The sequence below is a fragment of the Melozone crissalis genome, unplaced genomic scaffold (genome assembly GCF_028551555.1).
Source record: "Melozone crissalis strain CALT ecotype California unplaced genomic scaffold, PUWL_Pcris_2 ptg000018l_1, whole genome shotgun sequence".
Taxonomy (NCBI): domain Eukaryota; kingdom Metazoa; phylum Chordata; class Aves; order Passeriformes; family Passerellidae; genus Melozone; species Melozone crissalis.
In genome coordinates, this window is record NW_026535796.1 from 4,442,920 (window position 1) to 4,458,416 (window position 15,497).

The 15,497-nt window shown below is 51.6% G+C and overlaps 3 protein-coding genes and 1 non-coding gene across 6 annotated transcripts; 2 read left to right on the forward strand and 2 right to left on the reverse strand.

The window, feature by feature from the left end:
• Positions 1-503: 503 nt before the first annotated feature.
• Positions 504-4,773, reverse strand: CCDC32 (coiled-coil domain containing 32). Of its 3 annotated transcripts, none has more exons than XM_054275675.1 (4): positions 4,721-4,773; positions 4,285-4,522; positions 3,431-3,587; positions 504-1,860 (listed from the first exon to the last, which is right to left on the reverse strand). In XM_054275675.1, the coding sequence occupies exons 2-4, from the start codon at positions 4,511-4,513 to the stop codon at positions 1,722-1,724; spliced, it is 525 nt and encodes a 174-aa protein (XP_054131650.1). In that variant the 5' UTR covers positions 4,514-4,522; positions 4,721-4,773; the 3' UTR covers positions 504-1,721. The 3 variants fall into 3 exon arrangements, with proteins under 3 accessions (XP_054131650.1, XP_054131649.1, XP_054131651.1); XM_054275674.1 differs by having other exon boundaries at positions 4,639-4,726; XM_054275676.1 differs by lacking the exon at positions 504-1,860 and having other exon boundaries at positions 3,427-3,587; positions 4,639-4,726.
• A 146-nt stretch (positions 4,774-4,919) lies between these two features.
• LOC128936884 (protein-L-isoaspartate(D-aspartate) O-methyltransferase-like) lies at positions 4,920-8,829 on the forward strand. The gene is made up of 8 exons (XM_054276158.1): positions 4,920-5,185; positions 5,936-6,040; positions 6,379-6,410; positions 6,851-6,955; positions 7,182-7,302; positions 7,422-7,507; positions 7,591-7,760; positions 8,034-8,829. Exons 1-8 carry the CDS (start codon positions 5,071-5,073, stop codon positions 8,044-8,046), a joined length of 747 nt encoding a protein of 248 aa, XP_054132133.1. The 5' UTR covers positions 4,920-5,070; the 3' UTR covers positions 8,047-8,829.
• A 209-nt stretch (positions 8,830-9,038) lies between these two features.
• On the forward strand, positions 9,039-12,743 carry RPUSD2 (RNA pseudouridine synthase domain containing 2). Its single transcript, XM_054276156.1, has 3 exons — positions 9,039-9,431; positions 9,895-10,191; positions 11,126-12,743. Exons 1-3 carry the CDS (start codon positions 9,039-9,041, stop codon positions 11,906-11,908), a joined length of 1,473 nt encoding a protein of 490 aa, XP_054132131.1. The 3' UTR covers positions 11,909-12,743.
• Positions 12,744-15,212: 2,469 nt separating this feature from the next.
• Positions 15,213-15,294, reverse strand: TRNAS-GCU (transfer RNA serine (anticodon GCU)). Its single transcript has one exon. It is a non-coding gene; the product is annotated as a tRNA-Ser (tRNA).
• Between the last annotated feature and the right edge of the window lie 203 nt (positions 15,295-15,497).

The following is a 15,497-nucleotide window of genomic DNA, read 5'->3' on the forward strand; positions in this document are numbered from 1 at the left end:
CAAGTGAAATGATAAGAGCTGTTCCCTGAGGTCCCTTCTCCAAAGGAAATGCCTGGTGATGTGGATGTGGAATAATTGCAGCACAGTTCTTTTGGGTACACTTCCTCCTCAAATATGTTTAAGAACAGATAAGATAATACAAAGCATCCTCACAGTGCTTGCTACCCATAAGAAGAATTTTATTGACTGGGAAATAGGCTGGGGACAGAGAAATTGCTGCTTTCTGTCTCTGCACAAACCATTTCTGGGAACAGCTCAGAGTCCTGCATCTTTGTCACAGCTTTGTCTCATCAGGTGAGAGAGATCTGCACAAGGACACAGACTTAACATAACAGAGGACAGCTGAAGGATAAATTAAAAGGGACATTTAATGAGCAAACCACCAAGACACGAGGCTTGTGCATCACTGGCACTCAGATGATTCACCCCATTCCTCAAGGTTCAAAAAACAAGGGATTGTTTTAATGGAGAATTCTGAGCGTGACTTTTCTGGGAGGTGGGCTGGGGTGGGAGTTACAGCAGGAATGCTGATGGTGGGAACAACCTCTGAGCTGTGATATGGTGACTGAGAGAGCAGCGCCTCTATTTGTGTACAGAGACAGGAAACTGCGAGGCTCCAGCAAAAATTTACTTCTAAAAAAGTATTTTCAAACAGGTACATAAATGAACACGGCACGAATCCGGTGAGGATTAACTCCTAGAACGACAATTTCCCCTAAGAAGCTCTGACAGACTGTGCTGCTTCCCTCTACCGACCCCCAGTGTTGGTGCCGAGGCAGAACACACAGATCAGCGAAAAATCAGCACAGTATCACAGATTCTTGGATTAGTAAAAGGAAATAACCCTCTGAAGAGTTAAGCAGGGTGAAAAAAACAATTAAATACTAAATATATTTCAAGTCAGAGAATTCTATGCAATTCTGTGATGAAAACAAGTTGTTTGTAGCCTCCCTGGCTACCCCTCTTGGTTTCCCAATACAGAATCTCATCTGATCTTTTTCTGGAGAGGCTGAACAGGTACAAAACAACCAACAAGAGGAAAAATACTCCCCCTACAGTCTGTAATAGAGATTTTGGGCAATAAAGTGGGATATTAGGGGGTACATTACAGAGAGGAATGTGAAATAGCTACAATGTCAATGACACCATCAATTTATTGACTGCAGTGAGATCTTCCTTCAGGGTCCCAGATTCACAGAGGTGGGAAATATCCATCTTCTTCCTAGCACAGCCTGGGGCCAAGTCAGACTGAAACAGTGAAGATCTGGAGAAAACACCAAAGTGGATTTGGCAGGAGAGGAAAAAAATGCCCAGCTGAGTAATGAAAAGGTAAAAGACAGGACCAAAGTGACTCAGTGGTTTCTCTGCTCTGTTCTAGACAGTGATGTTCTCTGCTGCTTCTCCACAACTGCTTTTGTTGTTATTATTGTTGTTTAATGTGTCTCCTGATGGATTCCAAACAATCCAGGCTGGAATGATGAGGTGGCTGCAGGCTGGAGAAGATCCACGTGAGGTTTTGGTACAGGAGTTCCCTCTCATCCCTACCAGTGCCAGCCGCTGCCTGCGGAGCTCCAGAGCTGGGATTTGGTGCCTTGGGGGTTCTTTCTTTTAAAAGTTACCTCTTCAATGACTGACCATTTGCTCTGTGCCCCCCTTCCTGCCATTCCTACGGCTGGGCACATCCTCCTGGGGGCTGGGACAAGGGGCAGGGCCGGGGGCTCTCACTGCTCGGCAGCCGGAGGCTCCTCCTCTGCCTCGGGCCTCTCGGGCTGCGGCTCGGGCGGGATGAGGCACTGCACCTCCTCGGAGCTGATGGCCACCTTGTCCGGCTGCAGCCAGCGCTTCAGGTGCTCCAGCGTGCTGGGGACAGCAGAGGGACACCGTGAGACCACGCAGGGATAGAGCTGCATAGGAGGAGCGACAGGAAAAGCCTGCACAGGCAATTCCTGCCCCTCCGCAGGTATTCCCGCTCCCACAGGTGAGGTCTGGCGTGGAGGGGTCCTGGTGCCACAGGGATAAGCAGAATCTGTCCCTGCAGGTGGGCCTTTGAAAGGGGGGTTAGAACAGGTTTTATGCTGGTCTAACCAGTTAGAACTGGTTTCTCTCAGTGTAAAGGACCTGCAGAGGAAACCTTTCAGCCTTTCAGCCCTTTCACACCTGAAATTCTCCTCTGCCTCTGTAGCCAAAAACTCCAGCTCAGACAGAGGGCAGGGTTAGATGGGATATTGGGAAGAATTCCTTCCCTGTGAGGGTGCTGAGGCCCTGGCACAGGGTGCCCAGAGAAGCTGTGGCTGCCCCATCCCTGGAAATGTTCAAATCCCGGCAGGATGGGGTTTGGAGCAGCCTGGGATAGTGGAAGGTGTCCCTGCCCAGGGCAGGTGGGTGGCACTGGATGGGCCTTAAGGTCCCTTCCAGCCCAAACCAATCTGTGATTCCAGGAGTTTCCAGCTTCCTGGGCTGGAAGTAAAAAACCTCTTGCTCAAACAAACCAAGCCTCCAACTGCCTCTTGGTGATGAAGATCAGGAAAAATGGGGGGAAAGGGAAGGGAACAAAACCAAATCTGGAAGAATATCTCAAAATGTGTGAGTGCATTAATAGCACTGGAAGGTTAAAAGACTAATATAATCCTAACCCTCTAATATCATAAATCAGTGCACTTAAAAGTTAAGGCTTGTTTAATTGCATCGGTGGGTGAGACTCAAAACCTCAGCACCATTCAGGAGTGACCTCCAACTTCATAGTCCAGTTCTAGGGACTGAAATTCTTTCATGGATAACATCCCCACCCTTTAAAAACAGTAGAAAGAGCCCATAAAAGCTTGGTTTTAAATATAAATCGCATTGAAGTTAACTGAGGGACCAAAGAAACCATCTGAAACCTCCTTATAAACAGGGATTACTTTTCATAGTTCTGGCTTAAGTAGATTTTCTTGACAGGAGAGAAATAATCTTCTTGTCATCCAAAAGCAACCATGAAAAATGTCAGCAGAGAAATGAGGAATTTGGGGAGTGTTCCATGTGATTGGGAATGGGAGATTGCTTAGGGAAAGGGCTCCCATCTTACTGCTGACATCATCTGTGAGAGAGCAGGAGCACTGTAAGAGAGGCAGGGAAGGGAAATCTCATCCCAGGACTGGCACCAACCCCAGATCCCCTTCTGAGACACACTGGACATTCCCTCCTCTGCTCCATTCCTTCCCTACCCCACGTGTGAGGAGGGAAATCACTGAGTAGGTCCAAGCTGCTTCCATGCACTCTAAGGGGTGCAAAGATCAGAAAGGAGCACTGGAACCTCAAACCCTACGTGCTCTGTGTTCCCTCTGGCACAACCCCAATGGGTTCTGCCCAATTCTGTGTCATGTCCTGACAAAACCTTCTTCCAGTTTTTGAGGGGTAGGTGGTGATCCCTTCCCTCTAATTTGCTCGTTACCTCTCGTCAGCATCGTGGCCCTCAACGTAACATTCTGCCTCAAACTTCTCCTGCAGGAACCTGTCCCAGCACTCCTTCTTGGCCTGGGACAGCGTGCGCAGCATGTCCTTGGAGGTCACCTCCTGGGACAGGCCTTTGATCCTCATCAGTCTTCTCTCTGTGAGGGGAACAGGGGATTTTGTTACCTTGGTTATGGGGATTTTCCTGGAAGGAGAGAAGAGAAGGATCTGGACTTCTATATCAAAAAGTAAGTTACATTAACTTTTCAAGACTAATTTCTATTTTAAAAGCAATTTCCCCTCTGTATTTCAAGCCTGCCTGGCTTCCTTTCCTATATATGCACAAGATGGTGTTTTTCAGGTGATGCTTCTGAAGGAAATAAGGTTTGTGCAATCAGCCAGCTCTGCCTGCTTGGGGTTTTAATAACTTTCACACTTACTGCTCAGCTCCCATGAAATCACACAGGACGGCATGGATCTCACAGGCACTGAGTTCCCACAATTTCCATGCAAATTGGAAAATAAATCACTCTCATTGCACTACTTGGTGCACTGTGAAACAGCAACAAAGGCACCATGAAAGTTCTGGCAGAAATAAAAGCTTAAAAAGCCACTTCTGCCACCTGTTCTGTTGCTGTGTGCAGCCTCCTACTTATTGTGGAGGGTAAAAAACAACTTTTTTCAGCTTTTGCTTTATAAAAAGTTCCTTTCTGTGCCAGAGATGAGAAAGCTCTGAGCTTCACGTTTCCACTGCTGCACTTGAAGAAAATGAGTCACATTCTGTGTGTTTAAGCTGGAATTTGGACCACAGCACCGACACCACAAAAACAGAGCTGTCACCAGGCAGACACTCACCCAGGGATGCTAAATACACCTCTGAGTCCTTCAGGGGTGCCCAGGGCTTCAGGGCAGGTTGGGAAGAGCCCCCCGACCCGCTGCCCTCGGCGTAGGAATCCATGAAGGAGTCCGTGAAGGCATCGCCGGCGTCCTTGTGCTCGGGATGCGGCAGACAGGAGCAGATCTCAGCCCAGAGGTCCTCGCTGGACCGGGTCACCACGGAGTCCACGCTCTCGATCATCCTCATCCTGGGATCCTGCCACGGGGGGACAAACGGTGAGCGCCGCGCCGAGCCGCCCGCCCAGGCCTCCGCCACCCGCCTCCCTCTGCCCAAGTCACGCCAGCGGACATTCCAGGGAATTCCCATCCCACCAGGACTCCCGGCCGCCCTGCAGGGAGCTATGTCCCCGCGGCTGCCCGTGAGGCGGAGGGGCCGCCCCGCTCCCGCACCCACCGCCCGCGCTCGGGGCACCGCGGCAGCTCCGCCCGCGCCTCGCCGGCCCCGGGTCCGGCCAATCACCGCCGCCACCCGCCCCGGCTCTGACCAATCACCGCGCGCCGCCGGCGGAGCGTGGGCGTCCATTGGTCTGCAGGGCGGAGGCCGCTGACGCCGCCGCGCCGCCATGTTGGCAGAGGGCGGAAGCTGTGGCGGGCGGCGCAGGCGAGGGCGGTGTGACATCCCCGAGGCGCTGCCGCCCCCGCCGCGGTTCGGCGAGGCCGGGATGTGCTCTAGCGCCACACCGGGAGCTCCGGCCGGGCTCTGAGCCACCCCCTCTCTCCGCAGGTCGCTGCCGTGTCCGTGGGATGAGCCAGCTGCCGTGCGGCGCCGTGCTGGCACTCATGGGGCTGCTCTTCGCCAGGACCATGGCCTGGACATCCAGCGGGAAAACGCACGCGGAGCTGGTGAACAACCTGTACAGTGAGTGCCGGCAGCATCCCCTGGAATGGCAGCGCACGGATATTTAATGGCTGTGTGTGCATATTTAGTGTCACGCCGTGTGACGCTGCTCACTCGGAAGGGTTGGGGTTCATGTTCCTGAATTTCGACATTTGCCCCGGCCTGAACTCGTTCTATTTATAGCTGGAAACAAGGTGCTGTGCCAGGAGGGGCAGGAGCGCCTCTCCACACCTTCCTTCCCCGCCTCTGGAAGTGTGTGGCGCCCTTTAGAGCGCTGCAGCTCCCTGTTCGAGCCCGGCCGTGCAGCAGAGCGTCCCGCACATCCAGGGCTGGAATGGTGCCCGGTACCAGGACGGCGGGCTGGAACACACATAAAAATAGCGTGAAACTTCCCCAGAATTCCCGCAGAAAGGTGTGAAGGGATGTTGGATGTCTCTGTGGCCGTGGCCCTTGAGTTCAGTGCTGAAACCTGAGCCGGAGTCTCCGTTTCCCGCCGTGAAACGCGACTCCGGTTCGCTCCCGTTACACCTGGCAGTGCCAGAGGCGTTGTGGCTGCAGGTGGCCGCCTCTGGAGATGGGCTGGTGGCTGGGCCCCAGCAGGATTGGGAAAGGATGTCCTTCCATCAGTGTTTGGTTTGCTCTCTCTCTCAGATCCCTCATTAATACCCCCAGATCCATGAACTCCCTGAAGTGTGAACTTCCCCTTTCAAATCTCTTGCTGGAATGCCCAGGATTTCAGTCCTGCCTGTCTCTTTTTTCCTTCTTTCCCAGAAAAAGGGATCGTTAAGTCTCAGCGAGTTTTTGATGTGTTGTTGGCTACGGACAGAGGTCACTACATCAAATATTTCCCATACATGGATTCTCCTCAATCCATTGGTGAGTCACTTCTGGCAAAACATCTGCTGTCAGCAGGGCACAGGGTGCCTGGGCAGGTGCTCCATGGTCATGTTGTGGAATCCCTATCCCTGGAAGTGTCCAAGGCCAGGTTGGATGGGCCTTGGAGTAGCCTGGTCTAAGGGAAGCTGTCCCCACCCATGGGAGGGACTGGGACTGGATGAGCTTTAAGGTCCCTTCCAACCCAAATCATCCTGTGATTCTGTGAAAGGAGACAAGTGTTTTCCTGTTTTTGGGGGAAGGTGGGGGAGAATTAGGAACTGTTCCCATTGGGAATTTTATTCCCTGTCAAATGACTTGTGTCCCCTGTTTCCTTTTAGGCTACAAGGCTACGATCAGCGCCCCGCACATGGTAAGGTGAAAACTCCTCACTTTCAACAGCAATGGAGGGAATTGTTTATTTCTCTTTTTATATTTAATTTTTCTTCAAGTAGAAAACTGAAACATCCCATGGACATGATTATCCTGCTTGTTTCTTTGTGGATTTTTCTTCTTTAGAGGAGTTCCCCTATACTCTTTCAGTTGCTTTAAAAGTGTGCTTAGATGGGAATTCCATGCTGTCCCTTTTTTTGCATGAGACCTTTTCTCCTGCTGTTTCACATCTAATTCCTGAGCATCTGCCTAAATTATGTCTTGCAAAAGATCTTCCAGGTCTGACACTTGAGTTTTGCTCTGGAAGTGTCAGGCACAAGGCCAGGTGTGCTGTGATTAAATCAGAAGACAAGAAAGGTGTTGGAAGAGGAGACTAATCCCGGGATGTTTCCCTCTTCCTTGTCCTGGGTGTCCCTGCAGCACGCCCATGCGCTGGAGCTGCTCAAGGATCAGCTGGTGGAAGGTGCCAAGGCGCTGGATGTGGGATCTGGGAGCGGATACCTCACGGCCTGCTTCGCCAGGATGGTGAGCTCACGGCACTCTGTTCCCAGCCTGGAAAGCACATCCCTTAATTAGCTGCTGTAACTGGCACTACTCAGCCCTAAACCCAAGGAAGGGGCACAGGGCTTGCCCCTCCTCTTCAGAACCTCTGCTCTGGAGCTTCTTCCTGGAGATTCCCCGCTTCCCACTGAAACCTGCCCTGGCTCTTCCATACAGGAGGCATCAAGTGTTTGACTGATGTTTTTTACAGATTGGCCCGACAGGAAAAGCCGTGGGTGTGGAGCACATCAAGGAGCTGGTGCACGAATCCATCCGGAACGTCCAAGAGGATGATCCGACACTGCTCAGCTCCGGCCGCGTGAAGCTCGTCGGTGAGCTCCCTGCAGCCCTGGGGTTTTCCCCTTGGTCTGCTCCTCACAGCCCTTCCAGTTTGTGTTGATATTTTGTTATGACACTACCCAAGTGTTCCCTGGGTGTTTTCCCTCTGTAGTTGGAGACGGCAGGCAGGGATACCCCGAGGAGGCTCCTTACGACGCCATCCACGTGGGAGCGGCCGCGGCCACCGTCCCCAAGGAGGTAAGAGAGGCAGTGCTGGGTGTCCCTAGAGAAAATGTGTGGGGTTTTTTGCCCCTGCTGACCGGGATGTGTCGGTGCTGCAGCTGCTGAAGGAGCTGAAGCCGGGTGGGCGGCTGATCGTGCCCGTGGGGCCCGAGGGGGCGAACCAGGTGCTGATGCAGTACGACAAGACCAGCGAGGGGCACATCGTGGAGACCCAGCTCATGGGTGTCATCTACGTCCCTCTCACAGACAAGGAGAAGCAGTGGCCTCGGTAAAACCTGCTCTTCCCTGAGGAACACTCCTTCCTCTCCCTCTGAGCTTGCTCTCCTTGGCTTTGCTGACCGAGTCCTGGATCCCTGGCGGATGCTCTTTGTGGAAAAAAAAGAGAGAACAGCTTGGCAAAGCAAGCGGGGGTATTTTCTGTCTGATAGAGCTTGCAGAGTTTTATTTCCTCTTTTTCTGGAGCCTGTGTGTGTGTTTAAATTCCATGTGATGCTGGCACTGAACTGAGAGAGTAGTAACTGTTGGTTTTCCTTTGCCTCAGGGATGACCTCTGACACATGGATGGATATGTCTAAAGGCACCTCAAAAAGCTCATGAGAGGGACTTAGGCCTGTAGATGGTCAGTATGGTTTTGCTTTTTAATGGAAATTTCATCAATGGATAAAGGGAAGTTCTGCTTCAGAGGAGCTCGTTCTGGAGGGATGGAGAACAGGGACAGGACCAGGGGAGGCTCTTGGAGGCCGTGGCAGCTTCCAGGGAGCAGATCCAGACAACTCCAGCTTTCCTCTCTGATAAACTCTAGATAACATCACATCACAGAGAATTCTGACAGCAGACAGGAATACCTAAAGCTTCACTAAAACCACTTTAATATCGACTACTCTGCCTAATGCTTGGCGAAAATAAGTCACAATTAGTGTCTTGGAGCAGCAATGTACCCTGACTTGTCAGTTTTTAAAATATGGGAGCGTGTTCTCTTCCTGCCTGCACCAGCTAATTTAATGATGGGCAGCAACACTGGATTTTGAGGGTATGAAAAATGCTCGGTTTTTTTTCTGTTTGGAGTTTTGAAAAATATTCATTTCTGGACTTGACCCTCTTTGGGGTTACGAAGAATGCGCATTTCATGGCTTTTCTGATTGGGGTTTTAAAATAATGCTCATGTTTCGGCTTTTCCCTGATGCGTCCCTCCCGCAGGCGGTGACTGAGGAGGCTCACGAGGGGCAGGCGGGCTGCGGTGAGGCTCAAGGGTCATTTGTGGAGCAGTTCTGAGGGGGGAAACTGCTGGGAGGTAAAAATATAAATAAATCAATTAATAAATAAAAGGGCTCTCCCTCCTCCATCGCCTCCGCCTCACGACGCCCTGTGGGATGGGGGGAGAGGCGGGAACGGGACGGGGGCGTGGTTTGGCGGTGCCGGCCCGCGCTGATTGGCCTGCGCCGCCCGGCGCAGCGCGATGCGTCACGGCGTGCGCCGCGCGGTGTGGCCGGCGTGGGTGCGCGCGGCGGGGATCGGGGTCCGGCCGCCGCCGCCGCCCCGCGGGGACATGGCCGAGCCGGGACCCGGCACCGGCCGAGCCCGGGAGGAGGAACCGGACCCCGCCGGCAAGGAGGAGGCGGCGCCGGCCCCCAAGAAGCGGCGGCTGGCGGGCGGTGAGCGGTACGTGCCGCCGCCGCGGAAGCTGAACCCCGGCGTGAGCTTCGGCGCCGAGCACTTCGCCGAGACCTCGTACTACTTCGAGGGCGGCCTGCGCAAGGTGCGCCCCTACTACTTCGACTTCCGCACCTACTGCAAGGGGCGCTGGGTGGGCCGCAGCCTCCTGCACGTCTTCGGCACCGAGTTCCGAGCGCAGCCCCTCTCCTATTACCGCGCCGCCGCCCGCGCCGGCCGCCTGCGCCTCAACGAGGAGCCCGTGCGCGACCTGGACATCGTGCTCAAGGTGGGCGGGCCCGGGGGGGATCGTGGGCTGGGGGCACAGCCCGGCCTGCCCCAAGCCGTGAGCATCACCCCGTGAGCGGCGTGGTCAGATCACGCAGGGCCAGGAGTTGGACTCCATAATCCTGATGGGTTCCTTTCATTTCGACATGTTTTATGATTCTGTGAATCCTGTGGAGGGGTTTAAGGGCGAAATCGGGGCTCCCGGGGAATCCCTCCCCTACTGGATGTGTAGATCCTATAGCCCCACAGGCAGCCACACGGCTTCCTTCGCCCTTAGGAATGGGACTATGCTATGGGCAGGTGGTCGCATTTGCGTGGTGACACACACACTTGTTATTCTAAATCCAGCATCCCAGGAGAAAGGGGCTTTAATTCTTCTCCCACGATGTCAAGTCCCTGTTGTTTGTGGCCGGGTGGGTGGTCGCAGGAGCCGGATTCAGGCTGACTGTCCGTACCCCTTCCAGAACAACGACTTCCTCAGGAACACGGTGCACCGGCACGAGCCGCCGGTCACCGCCCAGCCCATCCGCATCCTGGCGGAGGACGAGGACGTGGTGGTGGTGGACAAGCCCTCGTCGCTGCCCGTGCACCCCTGCGGCCGGTTCCGGCACAACACCGTCATCTTCATCCTGGGCAAGGAGCACGGCCTGCGGGAGCTGCACACCCTGCACCGCCTGGACCGCATGACCTCGGGCGTGCTCATGTTCGCCAAGACCGCCGCCGTGTCCAAGCGCATCGACGAGCAGGTCCGGCAGAGGCAGGTGAGGGCTGCGAGCTGCTGCTGTGCTCCACAGTCAGCCGGGTTTGGGCTCTAGGTGAGCTCAAGTTCCCCAGGCAACTCATGGTTGTGTCGCTGTTCTTACCTGTTGGTGCTTCTCGTCCCAATAGGCTAAAGAGAGTAAAAATTGAGTTTGGCAATATGGGATTGGAAGGGAGCCCCTAAAAATGTAACCAAATTTGGTAATCCTAGCGTGATAATATTAAAATGAAAACCCTAAAAATTTAACTGCTTTTAATATTGGATTGAAAGATATCTCCTAAAAATTTAGTTCAATGTGGTAATTTAATTTCATTTAGTAATACTGGACTAAAAGGGATCTCCTACAAATTTATTTTGATTTGGTAATATTTAATTGTAAAGGGTCTCCTAATAGTTTAATTGATTTTGCTAATTTTAGGTTGGAAGTTATCTCCTAAAAATTTAAATTATTGCAGTAATATTGGGTTGAAGTGCATCATCTTTCTTAAGGGATTGTCCCACAGGACTCTGCAAACTTACTGGGATCATGCAGACCAGTTAGAGATGAAATTTTTTGTGAGTGGACATATGTCAACTATCCACCACTTTCTTAATTTTAAAATTCCCATTTTTCCAGAGTCTCTTGATTCAAACAACTTTTTTGAGGATTGGCTTCAGGGCTGTAAGCCAAATGCCGTGGAAAGATGGCTCCTGAATTTAAAACAAGGCAAATAGGCCAGGCCTTTCTACTCTTGATTTCCCAACTAGCTGAGGAAAATGTATGGGGAAATTTGGGTTTTAAGTAGCTGATTGCATATTTGTCCCTTTCCTGTCGTAATAAAATGCCACCTTGGGATGTATTTTATTGAGGGGAGAGGGAGGAGGAGCAGCAAGGCTGGAGCTTGGGTGTGTTTTCCCCCTGTGTTTCCTGAGCCTCCCTCTCGTGTCTCTGGCAGCTGGAGAAGGAGTACGTGTGCCGCGTGGTGGGGGAGTTCCCGGAGCACCAGGTGGTCTGTGAGGAGCCCATCCTGGTGGTGTCCTACAAGGTGGGCGTGTGCCGCGTGGACGCCAAGGGGAAGCCATGCCAGACACTCTTCCAGCGGCTCAGCTACAACGGCAGCAGCAGCGTGGTGCGGTGCCTGCCCCGCACGGGCCGCACGCACCAGATCCGCGTGCACCTGCAGTTCCTGGGACACCCCATCCTCAACGACCCCATCTACAACATGGAGGCCTGGGGACCGGACAGGGGCAAGGGCGGCAGGATCGGCAAGACGGACGAGGAGCTGCTGAAGGCGCTGGTGGAGGAGCATCGCTCCAAACAGAGCCTGGAGGTCTTGGGTATCGGGGAGGAGGACTTGAACTCTGCTGGGGAAAGTAAAGACTGTGGGATTTCAGGTGACTGCACGAAGTCTGATCCTGTGAATGGGAGTTCCTGCCCTGCTGAGGACGAGAAGGATCCGGAGAGGAATGACCTAGCAGCTTGTCCACTGAACTCTGATACCAACCTGGAAACGCTTGATAAAGATAAAGAGCTCAGTTTGTGTGGGAACCAGGATGGGCAGGCAGGGGAGAAGGGCTGGGAAGAGAAGGACCCTTTGTGTGTGGAGTGCAGGATGAGCAGGCGGGACCCCTCTCCCAAGGAGCTGGTGATGTTCCTGCACGCCCTGCGCTACAAGGGCGCCGACTTTGAGTACTGCTCCAGCATGCCCGAGTGGGCCATGGAGGACTGGCAGGAGTGACCAGGACACCCAGCACCTGCAGGCCCTGCTGGTTGGGACAGCAGCATGCAGAGACCAAAGATTGACTTTGCATTGTGGCTGAGGTGAACAGAATGTGCCTTAAGCTGGGCTGGGAGGGATCAGTGGGGCTGGGGAATTATCCCGCTTCCCACAGGTGCTGTGAAGGATGAGCAGGGAAGCAAGGCTAAAACGGGAGTTTTATGTTGCCCTTCAGTGAACTGGCACTTGAGGGCAACAAGGAACGAACTCTGCTCGGCACAGGCAGCTTTGCCTTCACCTCAATGGATTCTGGATCAATTATCCACATGGATAATGAAGTGTATGCACTAAAAGTCAAAAACTGATTTTTCTTCCAGCCTGCTGTGTTCCTGTGTCTTACAGTAAGAGCTGCTGGATGTCATGTCATAAAAAAAACCTGTTTTTATTGTATTTTGTTGTCAGATTGATTTCAAAATGACAAGATTACTCCTGAGAACACTGTGAGGTAAAACCAGGACACTGTGATCTGTTTTGTGCCTGCTGTTTGTCCGCAAGATCCACTTGCCTTTGAAATCACCAACATTCATTCAAACAATTACTTAAGTTAGTAGTTCTGGGTGCTGCGGGTATTGGGCCTGGTTTTGGAGGTACTGTTCCCCAGATTTTGTCTTGAAGAGATTTTTTAATATCACTTCAGTGTGACAGTCAGCTTTCAAGAAAAACAAAAGCAGTTTTATGAAGCAGAAGACTTCTTTCAAAATAATTTTAGAAGTCTTCTTTTAAAGTAATTTTATATGAATGATTAATATCACCATAGTTCTTATTTTCATTAGTGTTTACACAGTAGATTCTTGGGTTCTGGGAGGGATTTTATATTAATTTTGGAAATCTTAGGTTGGCCAGCCCACAGGAATTATTTCCTTCCTCCTAAAATCACTTGATGCCACCAGGGTCTGGACATAACTGCCAAATCACAATAAACCATTGCTTGCCTCCAGTAGCCTACAGGAGCCAAGTGGTGTCTTTCTCTGCTGGATCATCCAGCTGATCTTGAATATTTCCATAAAAATTCACTCAGTTTGAGCTTTGCTCTTCCACATCCTGGCAGTGGTTTCGTGATTCTAATTTAATTCCAGGTATTTAGAGAGGTGATGCTAAGAATTCGCGTTATCCAAATTTTTGATGCATTGGAATACACCTTTCATGGAAATAAATGGAACTTGGGCACCTTTGGTGTATAAAAAAGGGTGGCTGGAGCTGTTAATGGATTTGGATGCAGGGGAATGGGGGTAGACTTAGGGATGACAGGTAAATTAGACTTTGGTGTGTCCAAAGTTATGCTGGGAGGTTTTTTGGTAAGAAATTTCTGTAACAAAAAAAGGTTCTGTCTGGGATTTTCCTGACTGACATTGGGGCCAAAGGCCCTGATGAGGAACTGGAGCTCAGCTGCTCACTGCTTTTTCCCCTTTTCCTGGAATAATGGCTGCAACTGCCAACTTTTAATTTCCTGGTCAAGAAACCCCTGGGCTTCTGTTTCCCAGATTCTTTGAACTATGAAGATTTAGGATTTATTTCACAAGGATACTACCTCTAATTTTATTTTATTTTATTTTAATTATTTTAATTTTTCATTTTATTTTTATTTTAGATTTTTATTTATTTATATTTATTTTATTTATTTATTTTAATATTTTATTTATTTTAATTTGTCAAAACTGTGTTTGATGTTTTGTTAGCTGGAAAAATGTTGCTCTTGGAGATTCCCTGTGATAAATTCCCATCTGAGATTGGGTCTGAGGTAAGTACTGTGTCCTGGTTGTTGGCATAAAGTTTTCCATACAAAATGTAGATCCTGGAAGAATTCTTTTCCTTAGTACACCTTTACTTGGACGTGCCTTGATAGTGGTGTGTCAGCTTTGGACTTGATCCTTGACAATCCTGTAATTCTGTCTTTATCAGGAGAATGTCTATCTCACTGTGCTAAAGCACTTTTCCATACAAATAAACCCTCCTGGCAAACTTCCCTGTGCCTTGGGCTGTCCCTGTGCAGGACTGGCTGGAATCAGCCCCTGAGCACTCACCTTCCACACAGTAACACTTGTCCAGTTGTACTTTACATTGTGTTTGGGAACCTTTTGTGATCTGGCCACTGCCCAGGACTGGGTATGATCTAATTTCCAGAAGGGTTTAAGTGTAGTTAAAATTTTGGCCGTGTGTGCTGGGAGGGCTCAGAGCTGTCACAGCAGAGCTGGGAGATGTCCCTCCTCCTGGAAGCTCTGAGTTTCACTAACTCCTACTTCCGGGCCTCTAATTCCAGATTTAAATTTTTTCTAAGTGAACCATGTATGGCTTAGGCAGAGAGGAAAAGTTTTCCTGTATCTTGTCAATACACTCATTTATGCTTTTTAAATTGCCATAACTTTATGGAAGACAAAGCAGTAATTATCTGAGGAGAACTTGATGGCATTTTCAGTGAGGGGCTGGGACCCTAAAGCCCACCCAGTCCCACTCCCCTACCATGGGCAGGGACACCTTCCACTATCTCAGCTTGTTCCAAGCCCTGTCCAAGCTGGTCTTGGACACTTCCAGGGATCCAGGGGCAGCCTCAGCTTCTCTGGGAAAACCTGTGCCAGGGGCTCCTCACCCTCCCATCTAAATCTCCTCCAGTTCAGAGCCATTCCCCCTTGTCCCAAGTCCATCTCTTGGAGTCCCTATAGGCGCTGCAAGGGGCTCGGAGGGTTCCCTGGAGCCTCCTCCTTTCCAGGCTGGACAATCCCAGCTCTCTCAGCCTTTCCTCATAGGACTGATCTTCCATCCCCCTAATTCTTACTCAGAGCTTTCATGAAAGACCCAGCCAGCCCTAATAGGACATTTTGCTGGGATCCCAGAGGAGGTGGAGATTAAAAGGGATTTGTTCCCAGTGTCACAGCTGGAAGCTCCACAGCAGAGCTGTGTTCTGAGGAAGGAGGTAAGTCAGGATACCCCATGGAGAGGCACCTCAGGAAGCTGGATACTGGGTGAGACCCTTCAGTCCCTCGGGACACTCTGTGCTGGCTGGGACCCCTAAGTTCCGTGGGACGCTATCCTGGGCGACCCCTCGATCCCTCATGACACTCCCTCCTGGCTGTGATACCTAGAATCTTTGGGACACTCCATCCTGCCTTGTCACCCTGAATCCCTCAGGATGCTCTGTCCTGTCCGTCCCGGGCACCCTCTCTGCTTTTCCTTCTCCCCATAAGGGCTGAAAGGAGAGGAGGGAGGGAGAGGTCCCCATGGAAGTGTTAGAAAAAAAAATTCTTTTTTGTGAGGGAAAAGTTTGACTTTCCGACGAGGATGGGATTCGAACCCACGCGTGCAGAGCACAATGGATTAGCAGTCCATCGCCTTAACCACTCGGCCACCTCGTCACGACAGTCGTTGCTTCACCGGACCTATAAGGAAGTGCGCCCACTGCCTCCATCATCTTCTCCCGCCCGCCGCTCCCTTGCGTGACGGCGCCGGTTACGCTGCCCTGCACGGGCACACTGCGGAGCGAAGCCTCCGTGCCATGACCCAGCACGCCGCGGAGCCGGTGCAGTACCGCTCCACCCCCGTCACCGCGGCTGCTGGC

Bases quoted from the DNA above. Each gene is read 5' to 3' on its own strand.
- CCDC32 (XM_054275675.1), bottom strand. From the start codon at position 4,513: ATGAGGATGATCGAGAGCGTGGACTCCGTGGTGACCCGGTCCAGCGAG. The intron at 3,588-4,284 runs GTGAGTGTCTGC...TTCCCCTCACAG, and splicing joins GGTGTATTTAGCATCCCTGG to AGAGAAGACTGATGAGGATC. The intron at 1,861-3,430 runs GTAACGAGCAAA...TGCTGTCCCCAG, and splicing joins GGCCACGATGCTGACGAGAG to CACGCTGGAGCACCTGAAGC.
- LOC128936884 (XM_054276158.1), top strand. From the start codon at position 5,071: ATGAGCCAGCTGCCGTGCGGCGCCGTGCTGGCACTCATGGGGCTGCTC. The intron at 6,041-6,378 runs GTGAGTCACTTC...GTTTCCTTTTAG, and splicing joins GGATTCTCCTCAATCCATTG to GCTACAAGGCTACGATCAGC. The intron at 6,956-7,181 runs GTGAGCTCACGG...TGTTTTTTACAG, and splicing joins CGGCCTGCTTCGCCAGGATG to ATTGGCCCGACAGGAAAAGC.
- RPUSD2 (XM_054276156.1), top strand. From the start codon at position 9,039: ATGGCCGAGCCGGGACCCGGCACCGGCCGAGCCCGGGAGGAGGAACCG. The intron at 9,432-9,894 runs GTGGGCGGGCCC...TACCCCTTCCAG, and splicing joins ACCTGGACATCGTGCTCAAG to AACAACGACTTCCTCAGGAA. The intron at 10,192-11,125 runs GTGAGGGCTGCG...TGTCTCTGGCAG, and splicing joins AGCAGGTCCGGCAGAGGCAG to CTGGAGAAGGAGTACGTGTG.